The 24,867-nt window shown below is 32.9% G+C and overlaps 1 protein-coding gene and 1 long non-coding RNA gene across 3 annotated transcripts in view; both read left to right on the top strand.

The window, feature by feature from the left end:
- The window catches only part of LOC149078432 (leucine-rich repeat-containing protein 49-like), a 29,526-nt gene extending 13,456 nt beyond the window's left edge, over positions 1-16,070 (top strand). The window contains exons 8-19 of one of the 2 annotated variants that reach the window (XM_089242067.1): positions 241-307; positions 439-582; positions 6,284-6,345; positions 7,019-7,166; positions 7,275-7,358; positions 7,798-7,994; positions 8,634-8,771; positions 8,884-9,127; positions 9,325-9,507; positions 10,125-10,234; positions 14,492-14,612; positions 15,378-16,070. In XM_089242067.1, the coding sequence (XP_089098193.1) occupies positions 241-307; positions 439-582; positions 6,284-6,345; positions 7,019-7,166; positions 7,275-7,358; positions 7,798-7,994; positions 8,634-8,771; positions 8,884-9,127; positions 9,325-9,507; positions 10,125-10,234; positions 14,492-14,612; positions 15,378-15,614 (1,735 nt within the window). In that variant the 3' untranslated portion in view covers positions 15,615-16,070. The remainder of the gene's footprint in view (positions 1-240; positions 308-438; positions 583-6,283; positions 6,346-7,018; positions 7,167-7,274; positions 7,359-7,797; positions 7,995-8,633; positions 8,772-8,883; positions 9,128-9,324; positions 9,508-10,124; positions 10,235-14,491; positions 14,613-15,377) is intronic. The other variant, XM_089242066.1, reaches the window with a different exon arrangement.
- LOC149078433 (uncharacterized) lies at positions 1,289-4,613 on the top strand. The gene is made up of 3 exons (XR_016193892.1): positions 1,289-1,728; positions 2,813-2,889; positions 4,469-4,613. It is a non-coding gene; the product is annotated as an uncharacterized LOC149078433 (long non-coding RNA).
- Positions 16,071-24,867: the final 8,797 nt, after the last annotated feature.

Raw genomic sequence — 24,867 nt, 5'->3', positions numbered from 1 at the left:
AATATCTCATTTAATTTGAATGTCTTTCCCTCTTTACAAACTTTTAATTTCATGAAATAATTATTCAAATCTGGTCGAGTTCATGAAAACGAGTGGCAAGTGTATTAAGAAAAAACTAATACAAAGACAAAATGAAACATAAGTTTGGTTTGCAAGCTTTGCTTTGTGTTTGTATTGATGTTTATTGAAAATAAATATCTTGTCTTAAATGCCAGAACACTTAATGTATGAGTATTTTAGGATTCAAGCAATTGAAGGATTAACAGCACTAGTACATCTTGATTTTTTGGATCTGAGTGGGAATGAGGTATGTTTTTCTCCAAGATTGACTGTATTTGTTGCCATTCAAATGTCTTATTAGTATTATTTTCTTGCATATTTCAAGTCCATATGAATAGTAGTTTGTGAAATCTGTTTTTTTTTTAATGTATTTCGCAGATTCAAGAGATAACAAATGTGAGCCATCTTCGAGAACTACGTGTCCTTAATCTATCATCGAATCAATTGAGCAATATTAGTAATCTGAAAGGTTTAGATTCGCTCATAGAATTGAACCTGAGCAAAAATTTACTCACTATCCTGGTAAGGTTCAAATTAATTGTTGATTTTAATATATTAATGTTGAATAGGCATGAAGTTATTGTTAATATTGTGGGGGGGGGGGGGGTGCTTCAAACCCAATATTTATATAGGCATCATGGTAATCTTGATAAAATATTGATGTGGTGACCTCAGGCAAATAGAGCACAATACATGTTTATGCCTATGAATGGTTGTTAAACTTTTTCCTTTTGAAATTGATTTGTTGTCATGAATGTGAGGCAAGAAACTGTAGGTGTATGTCAGTAATTTCCAATGGACCATGTCCCACCTAAGCATCTTTAAAATATTAATGTCTCTGACTTAAAATTCTGTTTATTCAAAAAAATTATTAAAATGTGTTTTGGTCAGTCAGCGGTATAGCTTTTGGTGATGAAAATACAAGCCAAGCCTTATATGGGGGGTTCAGTGGTTAACCCTTCTTAATTCCTGCATCACCTGTGGGAGACACCAAACAACAAAATGCTCACAGAGACCTTAAAATTACTTATAGATGTGCTACTACCAACATTTGGCAGTAATTTATTCATGCTCATCTGTGAGCAGAAACTAATTTTAGACAGTTTCACAGTTAAAAATACTGTGTATATAAATGTAACATTCGAAACAACCTTTAGGACTGATATACTAGGATACAAATAAATGGCCACTTAAATCATAAAGCACAAATAAAAATGCCAGGGGGTGAACTATCTCTGCGGTCCTTAGCCGAAAAAAAGTAGTTAAGCCCCGATTTGTCCTTAGATGGCCAGTAGTTTGACTTTTCGGTACTATCTCTAAGCTAAGGACTTTTTTTTAGTAGTTACTTAGGACCGCTGCTAAGGACTGCCTAGCACCAGTCCTAAAGCAGCAAGAAAAGTAGTTCACGGCGGCCATCTTGGAAAAGAGGAAATTTCGTCTCTGGCCGCGAGTTCTCGCTGTGATATTTAGCGATGAAATATGCTGTTTTTTTTTCGAATTAAAAATTTTTTTACGATAATAATGACAGATAAAACTTGGATTATATCTTCGGTGTCATCAAAGTTGAAGTGATTCATCGTTATATCCTCAAAAACCTGCTGTCGTATACGTGTATATTGACATCGGCGATCGAAGCCACGACGAAGTGCTAGCATGTTCATTACTGAGGTAAGAATTATTTTATTGCTATCGAACTATATAAGAAAAGTGTTAGAGATATTATTAATATTTTTTTGCTCGGTAAATGCGTTATTTAAAAATATAAATGGGCATAATGTCACGCAATCAATAGGGCAATGGATGTCACTTGGTAATGCTGAAAATTATCAAATAGCCCATGTATATTTTGGGTTGTATTGAAAATATTTACATGGCGAATGAAAGATGAATCTTCAATTACGATAATATCAAATTGAAATTTTACATTCTATGTTTTCTGCTACATTAATTTTTTTTAATGAAAAATTATGTCTAAATGAATTGAGCACATGTGTAAATAAATAATTACAAATACAATTCATTGATAATAAATTATAGCACCTAAATGACAAAAATTTTAATTAATTTTTTTGTGATGAGTAATGGTGAAATTGAAATAACGCATGGTAAAAATTGGCAGTAATGTTAAATATTAAATTTTGTAAAACTCATGCACTAAATTTAGTGTAAAGGATTAAAATATAGATTTGATATTTTGAACTGTTCAAATGAACAATATTGTAATACTTAGTGAAAGTTAAATTTTCAGAAAAAAATCATATGCTACTACTTTAAAAATTGCACTCTGTAACTCGCTCTGAGATGAATATTTAATAAGGAATCATTATATTGTTTTGTTGATATAAAAAATCAAATTCGTACAATGGGACTAAAAAACAAAGTTTTAATTTCAGGCACAGTTTTTAGTGCTGAGGTATATATATTATAATGAAAGGAAGCAGATTCGTGTTTGAAACATATTACTACTGCAGTATTTGGGTTATGGCCTTACTGTGTGTGTTCAAATTTAATTTTTTGCCAAAAATTGTTTTTGATTTTGTGTGTATGGGTAACGACAGAAAAAAAATTTCCATGTCGAATACTTAAGAACTTTAAAATATAACATTTTGAGATGCTATGGAACTGAAACTTTTAACATTTAAACTTTAAACAAGCATTTATTTTTTAACGATGTTGTTAGTAAACAGCTGATATATATATTGTATATACATTTGTGAGACTTTTCTAACTCTTGAAAAATTTTGTTTCCCAGGAACTTGGCTGTAGGAAGCTACAAAGTTATGTGAAGGTTTTCAAGGTTACCTAAAAATTCTACCAGAGCAAACAAAGGTAATTTTAATTCTTTGTATTTGACTTTGAGCAACAGTTTCCATTATTATTTTCATGTAAAATATTTCCATGCATGATTTAATAACATAAATTTTAACATTATGTCGCATCATTTTCACTGATTTCATTTGTATCAACAACCCTAGTGGAACATATACAGTCGAACCCCCGATTTAATGCCACCATCCCACCCAAAGAATTTTGGCGTTATATCAGATCGCAGACATAATAGCGTTTCGGAGAGGCTGTATTACATAAATTCACATGTTTATTAAGAAATGTATTTCAGTGTCTCATTTATGTTGCATGATGAATAAAATTACCTATTTTATACACATTCAATTTTGAGTTGAGAAAATTCATAAAAATTGTAAACTGTAAAATCACTTGAATATTTCTCAATATAAAACTTAACAGAAACATACTTCCCTCTGAAATTATTGTAATTTCAGCAACACATTTTATATGTGCAAAAACAAAATAAGCAGGGGGGGGGGGAAAGGTGGCATTGTTTTTAGTCCATACTTTATTGGCTTTTCTCGAGAAATATCTTGCTATGAGTAATTTTCTTTATAATCATAATTTTTTCAGATACTATTGAAAGAACAACTCTTTTTGACATAATTGAATTGAGCAAATTAAGATAGATTTCTTAATGGCTACCTGTACCACTCAAAATTTGACCAGTGCAAGTAAAAACATGTACTGTTGAAAAACTTGTCTTGGCTATACGTATAAATGAGAGGAGAGGACATTAAAAAAAACCTTTAGAAGCTTTGCTAACTGAAAAGCAATATTAATTCTTTGAAAATGTTATTATCATATTTACTGATTAGCAAATTTTGTGAATGGAAATATTAAAACAATTAATATAGTTGACGACAAATAATAATATACTTTTTACTAGCGAGACCATACAACACTGCAAAATTTGTATGTTAATTTAAATAGGGGTTCTCCGATCTACAAGAGGTTGCTAAGGATGTGTTCTAGAGCGAAGCTGAAAGGAGTGAAAATATTAAGTAAGCTGCGTGCCAATAGGTTTTTTCACTTCATCTGTCTGACCAAAATTTTAGGGTAGAAACATGGCTCGAAAAATTGAAAAACATTTTTGGCGCCGGCCAAATTTCTTCGCAGCCAAGCATATTTTTAGGAGAAATAATCTAAAGTAAAAAAAAATTATATTCAACTTTTTCAGCACTTAGTGATAATCTTCACATATTGGAAGATGCAGACATAAACTCCAAATATTTTGCGATCTGCATAGAAAATTTTAGGTGTCAGTATGATTTTCTTTTTTGCAATGTTGGCTCCTAAGATTTGTGAAGCCCTAGGTAAATACATCTAGACATGAACAAGTGCATCTGTGTGCAATGCCAGGCCTCTCTTGTAAAACACAGTTGATGTATTTTGGATCCTACTGTGATAAAATGGTGGCGAGTCTACAAAGTGCTATTGTGCACGAATTATCTCTACTTATGCAACTAAAGATTGTTATAATTTGAAATAAAATATACAGTACATTTAAAGATTGATAAGCATAATAAAAGTGTTTTTTTCTTCCTCTTTCTAATTTCAGGTAAATCAACATTTGAAGATGCAGATGAAAATTAATGAATCTCAAAAAATTATATTCTTGAAAGGTGCGATTTCTAAGAAAAGTACAACAAATAAATTGTGATTATGATAACTTTCTATGAATATATGTTTGAAATAAAATGTGTTTGTATGACAAATCATGTGTGTAAGTTGTTATTCAATTCATGTTTCTATTAATCAACTTCAATCAATCATTCATCTTCTAATCAACTGAAATGAAATATACGATCAAATGAAAGTTATCAGCAGGTGAAGTTATTTGTTGGAAGCTAAATATGAAACGGATAAATTGATGAAAGATCTTTAATATAGAGGTATATATCTTTTAAATATTGAAGTATTCACTTGCATTAACAGGTAAGTGCTCATTCATAGAGAATCATGTTCTGATAGTATTTTTTAATACTGAGGAGAAATCCATAGTTTAAAATACAGAACTACAATACGCAGCAAGGCAGTTAATTCTTTTAATTATAAAATTGAAAATAATTATCTTGTAAAATTATCAATAATTTATTATTTTAGTTGCTCCAGAAAGAATTTGCAATTCGTTGTTTCAATGAATTTAAAAGGAATAAAAATGGATAATAAAAAATCATTTAACAAATTGGTCTTTAAAAAAAAGTGACACTCAATATTAAAAATAGTATTCAGCTGGGGCCTCAAGTAGGGCTCCCGATGTGAATAGGGGGCCCAAAAATTCTATAATTATTTTGCATAATAACCCTTTCAAGAAGAAGCCCCCCCCCCCCCCCCCCCCCAAAAAAAAAAAGGGAAAGTCTGCCCCGAAAAGGCACATTACGGCCATAGGCTCAACTAGTGCCGGTAACCTTAATTTAAAATCTTACGTTTTGTTGTAAGAATTTTTTTTTTTAAATTTTGATTTCATCAGTATGCGACCCACATATATGCAGCTGGGGTCCCATATACTCGCTTCTTCAATCATCTAAAAGTGGGGTCCATGAGCTCGGACAAGAAAAATACTTTGACTATTATTATATACTGAATCTTATTCTAAAAAGAAGTCGCAAGATGAAAAATGCAACGTCCTCATACGTTTACAAAATAATTAAACTAGCCAGCGATATTAGAGCAAAAAAAATTGCAAAACACGGGTGACAAAAAAATGTATGGCGAGTCCCTCGGAAAAAGTTTGTTTACAACATGTTTGTTTGTAAACATGAAATCGCTGCCACAACCCACTGCGGAAAAACGATTATTAAATAATTAGTAGTAGTTGTAGGCTTCAAACAGCATCCCGATTGGTTAGAGATCTGTTACTCTCGAAACCAAAAATTTTCTCCCCCTCTAACTACTGTTTCACGTCACGTGACCTTAAGGACTGGTAGTACATAGTACCTCTTAACTACTAGTAGTTGAAGCGGTCCTTAGCTTCAGTCCTCCGACCGGTAGTTCATTAGGACTAGTAGTTACTAAGGACTGCAGAGATAGTTCACCCCCAGGATAGCATCACTCTAAAAGTACTCTAGTTTGAAAAAGCATACCAATGGCTGTCCTTATGCAGACTAGTCTTGCAAAATATTATATTAAATTGAAAATTCAATTCTTTTTTTTAACAAAAGTGCTCACAACATGATATATTTCTGTATTCTATGTATTCTCCCCCCCCCCCCCTCCACAGATCTTAAAGAAATGCAAAACATACACTGTTAAGAACTAATTTTTTAATTTGCTTCTTCTTTTTAATTTTCTTCCTTCATTGGGAACCACTGATGCATTAATTTTACCATTAAAAAATATCCTTGTACAAAAACATGTAATTTTGTGTTTTCAGTCCGAAGTTGAAATGTTGCCTCTTCTACAAAGGTTGTTTTTAGCACAGAATTCTTTTGAAAGGTAAATAGCTTTGTTTGTTTTGTGTGTATCTTCATATATTTGAGCAATTCAGGAACGAAGAAACCAATATTTCAATGTGAATTTATTAGAATTGCACTAATTTCCATAATAAACCACGCAGAAAAATAACTTGCCAATATAAAGATCTGTGTTGTATCTTCATTTGTGTTGAGTTGTCTCAGTTTTTACATCAAGGAAGTATAAAAAATAAACTCCAAACTAAATTCAGCTATGTACTTCGCTTGACTTGAAGTTTTCTGCAACGATTTAAGTTTTTTTTACATTAAATATATCCGTGCAACATTATCCGGGCTTGTTATTAATTTAAAAGAGTAAGTCAAATCAGTTACCATATTATCCCAAATGGACTGGCCAGAATTTGATGTATAGTATGCTCACTTGAGCAAATTCATGTGAGAGGTTATACTGTAACACCAATCAAATACTTACTGAAACTTATCATTGCATAGTCCGGAAAAAAAACCATATAAATATGATGAATGGGGGTTCATTCTAATGGCCATGAGGCAAAACAGCCCTGTCTATGGAATAGTATGTTATGTTTTGATAAGTAATTCACCAGTACCAGCATTAATTATCTCTCATCAGTACCAACATTAGAGATACTGTATTTTCTCTATTCTCTATAAGTAATGTCTTATTTATTTTGCAGATTTGAAGATTTAGGTTGCTTGTTCAATATTTCGTCCTTGACAGAGATTAGCCTTGAAGGCTGTCCTCTTGCAATGCGTCCAAATTACCGTTATTCTGTATTGTTTCGCCTTCCACAGCTAAAATTTTTGGATATGAGGCGTGTTCTGGTATGGCATCTCAATTATTATTAATCATTTATAGCTGTGATTTTAGTTTTGATCATGTTTGTATCTTTAATATTTTCAATATCTATAATTATAGTATTTTTTATATAGGATGAAGAAAAACGTACCTCTCAGTTTGTTATGAAAAAAGAGGAAGCAAAAAGACAAGAAGGGATTAGATTGGCTAAAATCAAGGTGACCTATACTTCTAAATTAATAAAGTAACATTAAATGAATGTTAAAAATTCATAAAGTAACATAAAGATAAAAACATTTGTTGTCAGAAGCAGCTAAGATTTAAAATGTATTATTTTTTGGAGATCTGTAAATAATCATGCACTTCCTATTGGTGTAATTACTTTATAAAAGCATAGATTTTTTCCATACATTTGGATAATTAAATATAGTAACATTTAAGAGAGCATGCTCCTATTGAATTCAGTTGAAATGATAAATACACTTTAATATTTTTCAAGAAACATGTTTTGGTTATTTTTATCTTGGTAGCATTGGTATCTTGGAGATATGGAGATTTAATGTTGAATCTTGTAAATTTTTTCATGACATTATTGCTATAACTTTTTTAATATATAGACACATTGTTTTATTGTTTTTACCATTCTCATTCACTCAGGAAACAAAAGAAAAAGCAAAAGCTACTGCCCGCCAGATGTGGGAAGCTGCCTGTAAGGAACCAAAGTCTCCCTCATCTGTACAGCATGACCCAGTTATCCCATCCCCTCCTTCTTCAGCAGTACCCTTACATATGCTTGCCTCTCGTTCTGTGCAACTATTCAGCGAAGAAGAGGAGGACCCTTCTTGTTCTTGCTGGTTAGTAGCTGTATATAATATCATAATGTAGGAATAATTTTGAATTTTTTTAATGTGCAAAAAATTTGAAATTTTCTTTTCAGTTTTTGTTTTACAGGCCTATCCCATCACTGCATCCTCTTGTATAGGCCTCGGTCAAACAATATTGTATAAATCAGTTTTTTTTGTCCCATGTCCCCTTCTTCCAAAATTTTTTCTCATCTTCCCCCCCCCCCCCCAACTCTCAAGTGAACCCATAAGATCCTATATTATACTCGTAGCTTCCCCCGGGACCATTCCATTGCCCACCAGAGGGCGATATTGCCCACTTTGGGAAACAATGGTATAAATAAATAAATTCAATTTTTTTTTTTAAATTTCATGAGCATATGCATATATTTTTCTTTTTTACTTATGAAATTCTTAAAAATGCTCATTTTTTTTATATATTTCTACATTTTATTTTGAAATAAGAAATTTTTATAGCCTGATGAGTTATACAAAAAAGGATCCCAGAGACATTTAATAAGTTCCCATATTAAATAGCTAATTTGGAATTATTGAAACAGACCAAAAACAGTATTTTTATATATATTTTAAAATTTATTTTTGTCTTGAGCTTGTATTGCATAAAGCATATTTATATTTGTCTATTTATAGTGGTGGGCAAGGAAATAACTGTGATCAGTGTGATGGCGGTAGACCTAGAGCTATCAGCAGCAGCAGACTTCGTCAAAAATCAAAGAAGTCTAAACAAAGGACCCCAAAGAAATGTTGGGAGGGTACAACTCGATCAAGGTATATAATATTGATTGTACCACATGCAGATATGTTTTGCTATAAATTGTTTGTTATTTTACAGCCTTCAGTATATTTCAGAGCAGTACATCAAATAACAATGTCATTGCAGCAAGAAAAGTAAAAGTTCTGCACCAGTGGAGCTTGAAGTAGCAGATGCGCGCTTGACGTACCTGGCAGAGCTGGAAGACGGGAACCTGCAGCTTTATGGTCCTGGTGCAGTTGCTGCAGCTATTAGCAGCTCTTGGCCTCCACAGACGGTTTCTGCCATTCATACTGTGTGCTTCCATTTTATAGTTTTTGACAGCATCTCTCATCTTTTAGGGAAAGTTAAAGCTCAGTTTCCTAATGTTGTTGTGAGTTTTTTTCAACTTTTAGTCTATAATTAAAATTGTAATCTTTCCTCAAGTCAATTTGTTTTTCAACATTTGAAATGAGAGAAAATAACAAACAGCAACTCACAGAAAGAATCATTTGATAATATGTTTTGATTATTTTAAATGTAGAATATATTATATTTTAAATTCTTTCTCATTGTGTTATATATATTCAGGCAGCTACGTTTGAATGCACTTGTTTGGAGTCTTTGCCACAGTTAAATGCCTTAGGACAAATCTCTGGCCTTCAAACCGTTAACATAGGTAGCGAAGGAAATTCTGTACTGCAGCTTTCTTTGTGGCGGCTTTATGCAATTTATAGACTTGGGCCAGCAATAGCTACTATTAATGATGTGACAGTAAGTCATTTGTCCAACTTATATATAGTTTTAAGAAACAAACTTATATATAGTAAAAAAATTTCTTTTAAATTTTAATCCATTTTTTTTTTTTTTTAAATAAACTTATAATCAATATTTTAACTCAGTCGTATACCCAGTCATTAATCAAAAGGAGCAGCACTGCAGAGCACAAACAACTGCTTGTTCTGCTAGACAATGCATTCAAATCAGTTTTCGTGATAAAAATTTGTATATTATTTTTTATCATTATGTTATTTAATTTGATACAAAATGACAAATTAGACACGAGGGCTATGAGAGTTTTTCCTCATTTTTATGAATCTTTCCTTGGATAAACTCATTTTAATAAAGAGTTTTACTAGGTTTTATTGTGTTGTGAAATTTTTTTTATTCATTGTTCTAAAAATCTGTGTTTTTGGGAGCAATGAAGTTTGGCGATAATAGTTAATGTACAATATAGGATCTTGCGAAATCTCTTAGGAGGGGAGGGGGCAGTGAGAAGAATAATGGGGGGGAGGATAAACTAAAAATTTAAAAAACCATGTTCTAAATGAAGAGTAATTATTAATAATTTAAATATTATTCATAAGTTCTCAACACATTTGTCTTTACAGGTAACTCAGTTGGAAAGAGTGAAAGCAGAGGATATATTCGGAGGTTTAGGATTGGCTGCTTCATCGCTGCTGCCGAAGTATCGTTTGTCTTTGCTCTTGAATAGCCCAAGGTTTTTATTTTTTTATTTATGTAATCTATGTAGCTTTTCCCGATTTCGCGTGCTTGTATTTCAAGTTTACTAATGATGTAAATGTAAAGAAGCGCATAAAATCCACTCTAGGAAAGGAGCATAGTTTAAATCAAGGTGTACAACCTCTAGCATGCTAGCCAAGTACAATGTGCCAAAAGGTTCTATCTGGCCCTCAAAAGATATTAATAAACAAAGCATCTCTCAGTTCACACAACATAAGTACACTGGTTTGTGACCCATGAGCAATAGTCATTTCCACAAATCAGGGGTCTGATATGTGAAATGATATCAAACATATCAACTTTCACGTATCAAACGATCTCACTTTCCTTATATAACGCTCGTTCCGCAATTGTCTTTAAGTAAGCTGCTAAGGAAAATTCCTTAAGCCACACTTTCCCCTTTACGTTGAACATTGTCCTTAGGATCACGTGGCAGGTTGCAGATGGAAAAACCAGTCTTTCGGTTCTACAGTTCAACCAATCAACGTAAAGCAAAGCAAAAAGTTCACAACTACTACTACATATTAAAAATCAATATTTCTTCAACATGGTGGCAACAATTGCTTTATTTACTTTATTTTTTTGTGAATTTAAAAAAAAAAATTATTTTTACATTGGCATGCGCAAGTTTCCTCTCATTTTTAATAACTTTCTTATAATAAGATATTTTAATAATTTTCTTATTAGATATATAGATTTTTTTAGAGACGATTCAAGGTTTTTTTATTAGAAATCTTAAATTACAATTTTTTCTGAAAGATTATAATTTTAACTTCTGGTGACATATTACCAGTTAGAGGTTAATACAGCAAGTGTCATGCTCAGTCGGGGGGGAGATATTGATTTTCCAAGTCTATGAATTTAATGCTCATGTTTTAATATTAATGATTTTCTCACTGAAGAAAATGTATTGAGATTTCTTATGTCCATCAAGTCTTGACATGTTGGAACTATAGCTATTCCCCCCCCTCCCCCCTTATATACATGTTTGGCAAGTATTTGATAATATATATTTTGATATTACTAGAGCCATATGTCATTCTTCATATCTCGCAATAAAATTTTAATTTCTTTCCAATACTTCAACTGTTTCATTAAATTTTTTGACAACATAAGTTATCAAATGCAGTGGATCTCGCTTATGTTTTTGAAAAACTGTCATGAGAAACTTTGTAAGCAGGAAAACATTTTGGACAGAAAATTTTGATGAGTCTATAAAAATAAGTCACTCTAAATGTGAATATTATAAGCGGGATCCAATATTTTTATACATATTATATAACATATGCAAATAAAAAAAACACTTATTCTAATAATTTAACTGTGTTTTATTGTAGTACAAAAATGTAACATTCGTAAACATTTTATCTAATTACAATCACAAAGAAAACAAACACTCATTTACTGCTTGCGATCATGTATAAATTTATTATATAAATGTGTGTACAGTATTTCATACTCATATATGATTGTGGCTATGTATGAATATGCATATAGGTGCTGGTTAAAATAGTTGTTGCTCAAAACAAACAATTTCTAGTTTTACACTGGTAGGGCATAACTTGTGTTGTTGCATTCAACATTTTTACCTGAAATTGGGGGGGGGGGGGTAAATTGTATGATGTTTTTTGAGTATTGATTTTTGTGCACGTCATAAAAACATTCTGAAGATAAAAATGAAAAAGATTCAACTTACCCAAGAAAACTGGTTAAACCCATCAGTACGTAAGTACACTCCATCAGCACCGATTTCTGTCTTCAACAGGGATGTAATGTCTTCACTTTGTGACTCTCATTTTAGTAAATAGGCAAGAACCTAATAAGTATTTCAAATAGTATATAACAAAGTACCAAAATATATAAATAATAGCACCAAAATATATAAATAATAGCACCAAAATATATAAATAATAGCACCAAACGTATTTCAATGTATTAGCGGTGTGATGGAATAAAATAACGTCAACTAAAACAATTTGCCAACAAACTGCTAGTACTACTAAACCACAAATATACATGATAAATATTTTTCTGAGGAATTTCTAATTGACATGTCTTGGAAAGTGTTATGTGTATACATAAGTTTTTGTGTCCCTAGCAAATTTATTGCAATACCTGAGGTATGCATGTTTCATGTTCGACATGCTACCATCTATTTTCCATACTGAAAGTGATGATGACAGGTGCTTGAATTTTTGTGGTCTCTGAGTACTATATTAAGGGTCAATCTGTTCTCCATGGACAGATATATATATATATTTTTCAGCCACCTTGTTGGGCATTTCGTGTGTTGTAGCCTTTGTTTTTGTGTGTATATATGCATTTGTTAAATAGGAGAAAAAATATACCTAGGAGCAATAACCAATGAATGACCCACCCTCAAGTCAATTATACCATTCGAACAACTACATTGAACACTTGTAACCGTGTTCCTACTTAATAAGTGTAACACAGTAGTACAGACAATTATTGTTTCCTCAAATTTCTCTACAGACCCATTAATATCAAGAATTTGTTCTTTATAATTTATTATGTTTAATGCTTATATCTCACGGGGGGGGGGGGGGATGGATCGTCAGAAGAACCCCAAACTTGAAATCCATCTCCTTCAGTGATTTGAACAAGTGCATAAAATAAAATTGTATAGGCCAATTTTAAATGCATCATTCAATGCAAATGACATATATTATATTTTACTCATAGGTGCCGGAACCTAGGGGGCTGAGGCCACTTGAGCCCCCAATAATTTCTGAAAAAATAATGCAATATGCCTTCCCTCTCCTGCATACGTGCTCGAGTCCCATATATACAAGATGACTCTCAAGTTTCAGCTCCCCCTCAATGTTTTCTTCATGTCGGCACCTCTGGTTATACTGTACAGTATATCAAAAGATTTAATACAGAACTGATAATATTGAAAATTTTTCAATCTGTGTCTGCAACCAATCTATCAAGAGTGCTGCAGTAATTTAATTAGAAGTTCCGCAGAGAATCTGGAGGTGTGTGGTTTAGTAGTGCAAATGAGATCTGTATGTAATTTTTGACAGCAAGTATATAAATTGGTCAGAGGGGCCTTCAGAAAAATCACTCGGCCCGGAGGGGGGGGGGGGGAATTGACAACACTTTTAAGACAGCACAAAAATATGTACTAACACACAAATATAAAATGTGACCTTATCGATATAGGCCAAACATAATACATTGTTATTGCAATACATGTTTTCCATGTTTATGAACGAATTTAATATTTACGAATATAGCTTGCATATATGATCAATCTCGCTATTTATACACAGGGCCGGAGCTAGAGGGGGCAATTGCCCCGGGCAGCGAAATTTAAGGGGGTGGCTATTTTTTAGGTGGGAACAAAAGAAATTTATAAAATTATCGAATTTTAAAGTTGTAGGGGCAGCAAAATTATGTCTAACCCGGGGAGCAAAAATCCTAGTTACGGCCCTGTGTGTACACATTTTACGAGGTCAGTCAGTAAGATTTTTCCCTAAAGCCTTGAGTATTAATAAAACATCAACATTCATTTAAAATGGGTGAAATGTCATGTTAAGAAAAATTAAAAAAAGTTGATTTCAAATATCATAAGTTAACACCTACCTTCCACTCAACAGCAACTCTTGTCTTCATCTTTGGCTCAAACTCTTCGAATAACTGGCTGTATTTTTCGTTACCCTAAATATATATATATTTATTTACATTAAATGCATGTATCAAGCATTAATATCATGGAAAAACGCAGGAATTTTATGAATCTGAAATATCTTCCATCTGAGCGCATATCGCGGTGCCATTACAGAGAAAAAAGTTGTCGTTACGAGCTAACGAGAGGGGCTTCTTTGTCATTATCGCTGTTGTTATATGAGGGGAAAAAATTCCTTTTTTAGGGAAAGGCGAACGGAGTGTGCAGAAATTTTCCCTTTTTTGTTAAATTACGGCAAACAGCATGCTTAAGGAAAAAACTGGTTCTAAGGACAATGGGATTGTTCACCCCCTGGTCCGTAACTTATAAGGTCGTTTTTGTTTTTAATCATCTTGTGGGAGATGCATCTACTGTACGTCCTTCCTTCGTTAAACCATTTTGTACTAAAAAGTATAAAATTTGAATTTACCCTGTTTGGACTGAATGTTCCTGAATTTGAGTATACTTCCGGTTTTCTCAATACATAAAATTATATTTTATATCTTTTGAGTGTTAGTGTGTTGACTGATTTATATATTTTAGGGTTCGACAGATCTTCTTGAAAGAGAAAGGCTATTCCCCAAACAGTTTGCAACGGCCACCAGACAGTCAATTAGCATCTGATGTGGTGAAAGTCACTCTTACGTATAATCCAGATTTCGAGGTAAGTAAACAAGAAAAGTCAACTATTATTTTGTGCAATAACCACAGATTTAGGTTTAAGGTAGCTCCAAAACTTTGTAGGATTTGTTTTTGAATAGGGTAGTGAATATGATAGGTATTTGGTTTTTTGGGTAGAAATGAGGTCCCTGAGGTTTCGATTGGAGGCTAAAATTATAGATTTAAGTGAATTGGATTTGTGTTGGTTCATCATGTAGTCACATCAGTGATGTCACTGATGTGACTACAGCGTTTCAAATACCCGAAATTAAAAAAAAAATTATTGTGTAAAAGTTAAATTACAAATCCCAAAGTATACTTATACTTGTTAAGAACCCATGTTCTTTTAAAACCTGGTTTCCAGAGATCCAGGAGAGTTAGAATAGGATAATAACATGTATTCTATTTCTATTTTGTGTGTCATTCCCCTTATGACGACATGAATGTCAAATTTTAACTTTTGGGGTTCATCACTTCTTGGGCTTGGATAACTTATTTTGCTATCTAAGTTTTGCCAGAAATGTGAATGTGTATTCTTTATTGAAAAACATGTTACAAAACATTAAAAAAAATTATATTCACAGAGTAACATAGGTAGAGAAAATTCAAACATTTCCCAGTTTTTGGAAATTTGCACATTCATGTTCTGGCATAAAAGGGGCGATAGGCGCTCATGGCATCGCTAATAAATCATGCCTATCTCAGTTTATAAACATTTATATTCCACATTTTATCACTTACATATGCTTATATTATTATTATTTTAAAGTGCATGCAGCCTGCATACAAAACGTCTGCCAGAAAAATCCTGGAGAAGAACCTGTCCCATTCGAGTGAAGCTTTGAAAAAACGCCTCTTTTTCCAGCGGCTGTGGCCGTCCATGTTTTTAGATATAGTCAACGATGCTTTGGAAGATTATACCGACCTCAATCGCCACATGAAACTGTCCATGCTGAGCTTGGTGAAGAAATGCAAGACCAAGAGTCGTGAAGATGCTAACGATTGAATCAAAATATCGAAGAACCAAAACCTTCTTTGAAATCGAAAGAAAGAAGAGATGATTTTTTTTCCTTCGAACCAGCCAGTGCTTTCCATTGAGATTTTTGTGCCTGAATTTATTCTTCAATGTCCATTTATCGTTAAAAATGCCTTGGCGATATAGTACACAATTTATAAATTTAAAAAAAAGTAAATTATCTTCCCTGCACGATTTATGATTTACACCCATACTCTCAGCAAAACATTTTATAATGTTACAAGGCATTTTTATAAGAACCTTTTTTTAATTACTATGTACTGCTGCTTTTGCAAGGAATGTCTTCTAATGAAAGACTTGTATGACATGTAATGTGAGAATGGGAAGAAAACATAGCTAAAGATTTCTCATTGAAGTCCAGTGATAACTTTTTTGTTTTTATTTTTGCAATACCTTATTGTGATTAAACTAAATTTTGTATACCTTATTCTTGGTGTAATGTAATACATTTTTATTATAGGGCACAGGCAACTTGAAGTGTTACAATTATGAAGTGTTCTTTCCCCCACCCCTAAGAATACACTTGGGGAAAAAATTGTAATACCTCAAGTTGTAGTTAGGGGTCATTCAAGTATTATGTCAGCATTGGGGGAGAGGTTCTGATTTGTTGACGGGGAGTTGGGATTCAAAGTTTGCTTACATCATCAAGCACCCTTTTTGAAGATATGGAATATTCTAAGCTGCTGACAGGGGAGGGCGGGGGATCAAAAATGGCTAAAAATTTGCTAACATAATACTTGAATGGCCACTTGCCTTTAGTTCTTATCTAATGATGATTACTGTAATGTGGGGAGGGAGACGTTGTCTATAGTATTCCTTTCAATGCTTGACTTGATGTATGTATGTACATGATTAATTTATAATTTTATTGGAGCATTTCTGCGATCTGAAATTGTGTTGTTCATTTTATGTTTGTTGTGTGCTTATCTTCTATTTCAATGATCATCTACATTTATTTATTAGCTCATTGCATTTTCTTCAAACCAATGTTTTTTTTTTTTCATTCTGGTTTGGCATATGTAAGCATTATTTTGTATTTTGGTGTTATAGAACATTTTCTATTCCCCCCCCCCCTCACCGCTTCTAAGACAGCAAAAGTTTAAGGTATTCCATAATTTTGTCAATTATTAAACTGGAACATGCCAGTCTATTTTGTGATACACTTGTAAATGTGTATATCACAATATATGCAATACAATACACATTTGCTATATTTCACGCTGCTCAGATAAACCAATACAAGTGATAAATGTGTGACAAGTGTGCGTGTCGCAAATTTGTATCTTTTTCGTACACTCATAGCTTATTTCTTTACACATTGTGGACAAGAAATGGGGGGGAGGACATTTATTTTCAAAAAGTTGATGATGAGAGATGGTTCTAAGGCATATTGATGTTCTACTATATACTGAAATGCATGGTGCATGGGAACTTGAAAACTGATTGATTCTTTTTGCAGCATTCTGTCTGCAGTGTGTGTATATGCAGCAACAATTAGTAACTGAAAATTTTGGGAAATGAATGATTATGCACTCTAAGATACTGGTCATCACAAGTATGAATTTTGTTAATCAAATCATTTTTACATTTATATTTGTGTCATTGAAAAATGATGCAACCCTTAACCTATATGTATGTAATTATTGCAATGTGATCTAACCTCCATTTCTCAAAGTTTAAAAACTATGCAGATTTCCACATGGTCATTTTTATTAGTCACAAAAAAAAATCATTCCTATACATGATTTATTGCTTGTTTAAAAACAGCAGTGAAATAAGCACCTGCTTGTTTTAAAAATTCATACGCAAAAAAGGAATGAGAGGTTGAAGGTGATTATGCGGAATCACAAACTTTATATGTATGCTCATTTCATTAAGCTTTATCTACAAAAAAAAACTTTTTTCAAGATCAATACAGTATATGGACATTATAAACAATGTATATAAATTTGTTCAGAACAAAAAAATAAGGTGGATAAAGGTACTTCTCAGTGTGTGCTGTTAACTTTGAAATTCTCCCAAAAACAAATAAGATACTAATAATAATATCTTATTACCTAATTGTAATAAAAGAAAAGGATTTTTGTCTCTTGTCACTCAAAGTATTGAAGATAGGAGATACTAGTCATTTTTTGTGTGTTGATCAGTGTTTTAAATTATTCGTTTTTATTTTATCTGACATTTTCTGTTTATTTATTTATTTTTAGATCTGTTGAATGAGATGGAATTATTTTACTGTGTGTAAGCTTAAGCTGACAGGCATGTAACTGATATGATTATACATATTAATGTTTATGTGTCTGGTGGGTCATGAAATTGTTTCAGATGAAATTTCAACTATTATTGGGCAGGAACCGTGTGTAATATAGTTTTGAAAACTTTGATGCGAGAGATTATTTTAGTTATTTTAACTAATTCAATGTTGTGTATCGTAATAACTTCAAAATGTTGACATAATTTTTTGACATTCTTTTTGTTTGAAATTGATACTAAGTTGTTCCAATTTAATTTTCAGAAACCCTAACTTTCAGTATATGTGGTGAGCTTTGCGTTTTTTAAACAATTTCAGGAAACTATACTAGGTGAGGTATTACAACTTTCATGGCCAAAAGTTGTGTCTTGAAAAATGGGTTAAATGGCAAGCTATGTTTTTTGCCTCTTGTAATATTTCAGTAAAGCTATAATATTCAGTAAGTGTATTGCCCAACGTGACATAAAAGCTTAAATTGTATGGGCATGATAGCTGAGCGATCATTATCCAAGTTCATAATATTGAGGTTTACAAAAGATTTTTTTAAATCAAAATTTTGGATTTTAATTTTATTCTTCAATTTTTTATTTTCTTGTCTTAGATGAATGAACCCTAGTGGAATTCTTAATTTTCAAGAATAGGTTGTTTCAATACATACTTTAGATCAGGGGTTCTTAATCAGATGTCCTTGGAGAGATTTTAAGGGGGGTCCATGAGCTTGGATAAGAAAAATTAATGTTTTTACATTAATTACGAGTATATGCATTTATTATTCTGTTAAAGGTTTTGTTTGTATGTATTTAATTGGTACGGGGTCCCCATAGCTTTCATCTTATTTTTAGTGTCCATGTGGCACAAATTGTTAGGAACCCCCTGCTTTAAGTAATGGCACCGATTGCTTGTTGGTATTTTTCAATTTTGCTATTTTTGTTTTCACTTTCTACATTTTTATTTTTTTTTTAAATATTTTTTCTACCATAGTATTCCATTGACCCAGTGCTAATTTGGAGATTAAAAAAAACAATGATAATAGAGTGTTCTTGTCTCATTAGACATTTATTTTGTTGCCAAATATTGAAAGATTTAAAAAATTAATATAATTAAACAGTAGAAAATTTGATATTTATGCCATTTACCAGTTTTTTTTTATACAACATGATAACACTCTGATTCGGGAGAATGGTTGAAATGAGAACAAGAAGGAAATTTCTTCTTTGATCAGATTGGGGTACAATTTGGCTTCCAAAGAAATACAATCTTGTACACGTCTGTAAAGTTCCCCCTCCCTAAAGTACCATAAATTGTGATTTAATTCATGCATGATGTAGTTCAGCCCTTTTGAGGACTGTTATTAATTAGCAGTGAATTGTATGCACAAAGTGCTATGCGAAATATAAATATATATTTCACTGCCTTTCTTGTGTATATATGTAAATTAAATAGAGTAGTGTTTATTTCTTCTGTAAACTTTCTAAAAGTGGTTATTTTTTAGAATAATTGCTGAAACTTTTTTAATGGTGTGGTTTTGAATAAGTTTTCCATAAAAATATTCAGCTATAGAAAAACAAATTTTTCTTTATCAACAGAAAAGAGCTTGTTAATTACCGAAATCTGTGCGAATTTGTTTTTATTGGTTTATCTCGTAATCAAATATTTATCTTGTACCAAATTGACATTCATTCCAGAATGGCATTTCCCTTCCCCTTTCTCTGAATTTACAGTTTACTAAAATTTGCCTTTCTGTAACTAGGGGATTTACTAGATGGGAGATTGGTATTGCCTGTCATAATTTTTTTTAAAGGGATTTATAGTGGTTATAGATTTTTTCCATTGGTATGTTCATCCAATGTTTAGATTGATCGATCATTTGTTGTAGGTCTCATGTACAATTCGAGAAATATTTCTTATTTTGGATAAGAGGAAGGGCTTCAAAATGACAAACTGAAAATTTCGGACTCACACTGGAAGACACTTTCTCTCATACGAATAACTTGAATAATTATGATCAAAATATTAATTGATACTGACCTGAATGATTGATTAATTTTAGTTCATAATCTGTTTTTTTTCAATGACAATAGTTGAAGATAGCAAAATAGTCCTATGATAGGTCATTGGTTATGCCACAGGTTGGCCACCCTTACTCATAGTGGTACACGAATGCTTGTCACAAATGTTTCAAGTAGTGAAATTTATCGAAAGGCAGAGAATTTTTGTATACTGTTTTTTTAATCTCTGTATAGCAAAAATATTCGTTTTCTGATGTCAATGCAGTGTAGGATACTATACACCAACTATACTTGACAAGCCCATGCAATGAATTAGTGACAATATTCAAAGGAATATTGTCTGAGGCTTTCATGGCCGACGTTAAATGACTTGCAAACGGTTTCCGGGTTATTAGGCCATGGTCTAGGAGATTTTCTTCCTGACGTTTCGCCCATATCTGTGGCAGGCATCATCTGAGGTTATTTGGACGTAAGTCTCCGCGGCAAGCGAGAAAGGCTTCGTACATCTACTGTCATCGACTTGTTCTCTATATGCATTTCTGAGACTTGATCGGCTGCAGAAGAACCACATTGGTTGGCTTGTGTGGATGTGTTGTGCGCCGATTGGCTGCAAGTGGTGTCGGGCGATGATTGGCTGTCGAGGTCATTTTCTCTGGCATTCATTGGGAGCACATCTCGACTCTCTGCGCCGCTGAAGTACCGGGACCCAAGTGGGATGCACCTTCATAGGAACAACAAAAAGAAGTACTGCTGCAAGAATAAAGGAACACCAGAGGAGCTGCCGCCTGGGTAAAACGGAAAGTTCAGCCGTTGCAGAACATATGCGGGAAACCGGCCACAAAATTAAATTTGAAAAGACCAAGGTAATATCGTCGGAGGTGCACTACTATGCTTGTCTTCATAGAGAAGCCATTGAAATATTCAAGCACCACAACATGAATCGAAAGGAGGAGACGATGAAGGTGCATCACACTTGGGTCCCGGTACTTCAGCGGCGCAGAGAGTCGAGATGTGCTCCCAATGAATGCCAGAGAGAAAATGACCTCGACAGCCAATCGTCGCCAGACACTGCTTGCAGCCAATCGGCGCACAACACATCCACACAAGCCAACCAATGCGGTTCTTCTGCGGCCAATCAAGTCTCAGAAATGCATATAGAGAACAAGTCGATGACAGTAGATGTACGAAGCCTTTCTCGCTTGCCGCGGAGACTTACGTCCAAATAACCTCAGATGATGCCTGCCACAGATATGGGCGAAACGTCAGGAAGAAAATCTCCTAGACCATGGCCTAATAACCCGGAAACTGTTTGCAAGTCAATATTCAAAGGATTTGAAAAGTACTTTTTAAAGGAAAAAGCAGCTCACACACATGTTTTTAAGTTTAATTCCAATTTTTGGATCGGTAGGATATTTTTTTCTAAAATATGGAAGGAGTGTGGCAACTATAACAGTTTTGTTGTTGATAGTGACACGGTTGGAAAAGGTTGGCCACACACACACCCCTGACCTCAATAGGTCCATTAGTGAATCAACCATAAAAGTATAATCACTGCATTTTCTGTGAATAAGGCCCCATGATTGATTTTATATTTTTTGTGACATGTTTATGGAATTAATTTATTCGTTGATTAAAACTTTGTTATTCAATTGATGCTTTTTTGTAATTTTATGTTCGTTCAGTGTGTGAAACTAAATGCAAAACATTTACTCAGGGAACATAATCCAATGTTTGATGCAAGTTCCTTTTTTGGTTTTTTTTTGTAATAGACATGCAAAGGTTTTATTTTTTTTTTAAGTGCCTTTGTTCAGATATCGCTGATGTGTTCAAGCATTGTTTTTTCCTTTCACTTATGATGTGATATATGCATTTTAGATACAATTATGTTTGCAATTTGAATGCAAGACATAACAATGAAACATCTTGTTTTATTATTTCTGTTCAGTTGTCCTGCCATAACCAAGTACATTCTATTTACTTACAACCCTGTCACTGATAAAAATCAGCTATAGTAGCTGTAAACTTTTTTTTGAGGCATTGGATGACGACTCAAATTTAGCATTAATTTGAAATTGAGTATATAATTATATCTTTGAAATATTTTGATGCGAAAGAGCCATGTTTGGGCACATACTGTTCAAGCTTCTTAACATGTCTAACAGTGGTTGTAATTAATGAGAAAATAACAGCAGCTTTATTTTATATGAAGATCTCTTCTTAAATCTTACTCGTAACAAATAAGCTTTGCTGTTTTTGGCAATTTTTTTTATATACTTGTAAAAATATGCTCCACAAAACTGACAAATTATTCTTTTTTTATTGTAAATCTATGTGAAAATTTGATTTATTGTTATGTTGCCAATTGATTAATTTTGTTTTTACAATTTTCCTTATATTGGTTATTTTATACAATACGTTCCAAGTATTCTCTGACTCTACATTAAGTAGGTAGGTTCAATTTTTATAGAAGGTTGTAATGTAAAAACTTTCTCTTTTTCATCCCATAAAATAAATATGTAATGTAGGCACTGATCCAGGACAATATCTGGGATATATAATAATGATACAATAACGATCAGGGAAGATGAATCAGGAGTATAAAAGGGCGTGTGACAAATATAGGTCCCATATTTTATGGAGCAGAACTATCATTTTGTATTTCTGATTCATGGGGTGAGCCCCCTATGTATTGGCTGTAATCTCAGGTTACTTTTGAGATAGATGGAGAGAGATTAGTGGTTAAATGTGGGTATTCAATGCAACCTTATTGGCATGATGGTGTTTGGAACACTTTTCTTACCAGAAAGTGTTTAAAATTGGGCTCCCCCTTATATTTTGTTTGTTGCGATTTGGTTAATTTGATAAAGAAACAAAGCAAAGTAAATATTGCAGCTAAATAGAGGGAAGTTGGCAAAATTGGTGAACTATTTGGGTCATCTGTAAATGAACACTTGTTTCTCGGGTAAATTATATTTCGTATTTTATTTACAGTTGAGTCTTACTAATCCTAGGTGAACAGGCCCGAGAACTCTTCAGATTACTGAAAACTTGGGTAATCAGAAAAGGTTACTTCTAAGTAGAGATCTTGGTAGGTGTTCTGGATTTTCCAAGATTTTTATTGAATCTAAAAAAAAGATCCTGGTTTGGGTATGAAGTTGGCTACACATGTAACTTCAAGCTTGACAAGCATGCATATACAATCATGTTTGAGCATTTGCAGCATGAAGATTGAATGAATTTGTATTATGTATGCTTGTACAAACCTTGTTTGTCATTCTTCACATCACATTTTACATTTTTCTTCTGTATGCAAGGGCAAAGCATGCTCGCCATTGCATGAGCTTGACATATTCCAAGTACAAACTGGTGCTTAGGCAGCATTCTTGTACCATGTGGTGTCAAAACAAAAATTTTGGGTGCTTGTACTTGATTGAGTATACATGCTTGAAGTTACATGTTCTTAACGCTCTTGATTGGCAGCTTGGAGAAAATCTCTTTCTACTTTGTAAGGTTGATTGGATAATGTTATTGCATTCAGTCAATTTAATCAGCAACTTCTCTGCTTATATAAATTTTTGTTACAGTCTTCCATCCCAGTTGATAACTGAATTTAGAAGTCCTGGAACTTTTGTTACCTATTATACCTAGCAGTAAAACAAAAATAGGATTTGTGAACCACAAAAACAATTACTCAGTTCGTACATGTTAATTTACGATATTTAGGCACATTGGATGATTGTACACAGAATTTTCTTTGTACTTGGCAGTAATGTACAGTGGTAAGATTGACACGCATATATATATATATTATATAGTGATTGTAATATCTTTCAAGTGCTATTATTGTACAGATAATTGTCAAGAGTGATTTTTGACTGTCTTATAGCATTTAATTACGAAAAAATAAACTATTCGAAAAATTCTCCTGCACAGCACTGGCTAAAAAACTGATCATATAAATGAAAATGGCTTTATAAAAATGTGCAGCTATGGAAGCTGAGACTATATATATATAAACGAGAGAGCACTTGCAGCTCGTGACAGAAAAAATTGCACTTATGTAACGAATAAAAAAAAAAACCTTTCAACTTTACTGTAATTGAAGAGGAATTTTTTACTGTACTAATAAGATTTACTACAGGTTGATATCTTTAGAATTATAATATTACAGAAACAAGAAATCATTCCCCGATGTTTATTTCTCTCTCTCTGTTCTAAATATGTTTTCATGTTTTTTGTGTGACAATCATGATTCAGCTCATTATATTATTCATAAATCACTGATTTCTTTCTCTTTCTGTCTTTCTCTGGCATGTCCTCTTCCAGTTTTATTGTTGCGTTAAAGAAATTTCCCTGAAAGTATCAAATGCTGATATTGTTTTATTTTTTTTCGTCAGAAATAGTAATATAATAATGCAAAGCGATGGAAGTCAACTTTAGTAAGTCCTTTGCGTTTTCATAATTATTGAAATATCATTGTGGAAGGGGGGGGGGATTTTTGCTAATAGCGACTGTTGAATCAGAAGTTGCCATATAACTTTTCTAACGAGGCTTTGTGATAAGATCTTTACCTGGCAGTTCCCCCAATGCTTTATACCCCAAAAATAACACAGCATGGTACACATGGGCAAAGTACTTATATGCCACGTCACTGTATCAAACTCTTCAGATTCATGAGATTGTTTTACTCCATCAATATCTAATGGAAATGTTCTCAATACAATCAAGCAATCTTGGTTTCATTGCAAGGTTCCCATCGACCTGGAAAGTCAGGGTAATGAAAAATAGTTAGGGAAAGTCAAGGAAAATTTGGCGAAAGTGAAGGAGATGTACAAATATTTGATAGAAATCAAAAGAAAAAGTTCTGTGAAGGGGGGGCTCTAAATTCGCAAGGCCAAGATTTTTAATTATATTTCTTGCTCCAGGATTTTTGCTCAGGGAAATTATCAAGCACATTTTCCTG

This window comes from Pholcus phalangioides, unplaced genomic scaffold (genome assembly GCF_987345545.1).
Source record: "Pholcus phalangioides strain wild (caught in Gottingen) unplaced genomic scaffold, Ppha-v1.0 ptg000014l_1, whole genome shotgun sequence".
Classification (NCBI taxonomy): domain Eukaryota; kingdom Metazoa; phylum Arthropoda; class Arachnida; order Araneae; family Pholcidae; genus Pholcus; species Pholcus phalangioides.
This window is presented reverse-complemented; position numbering and strand designations above follow the sequence as displayed.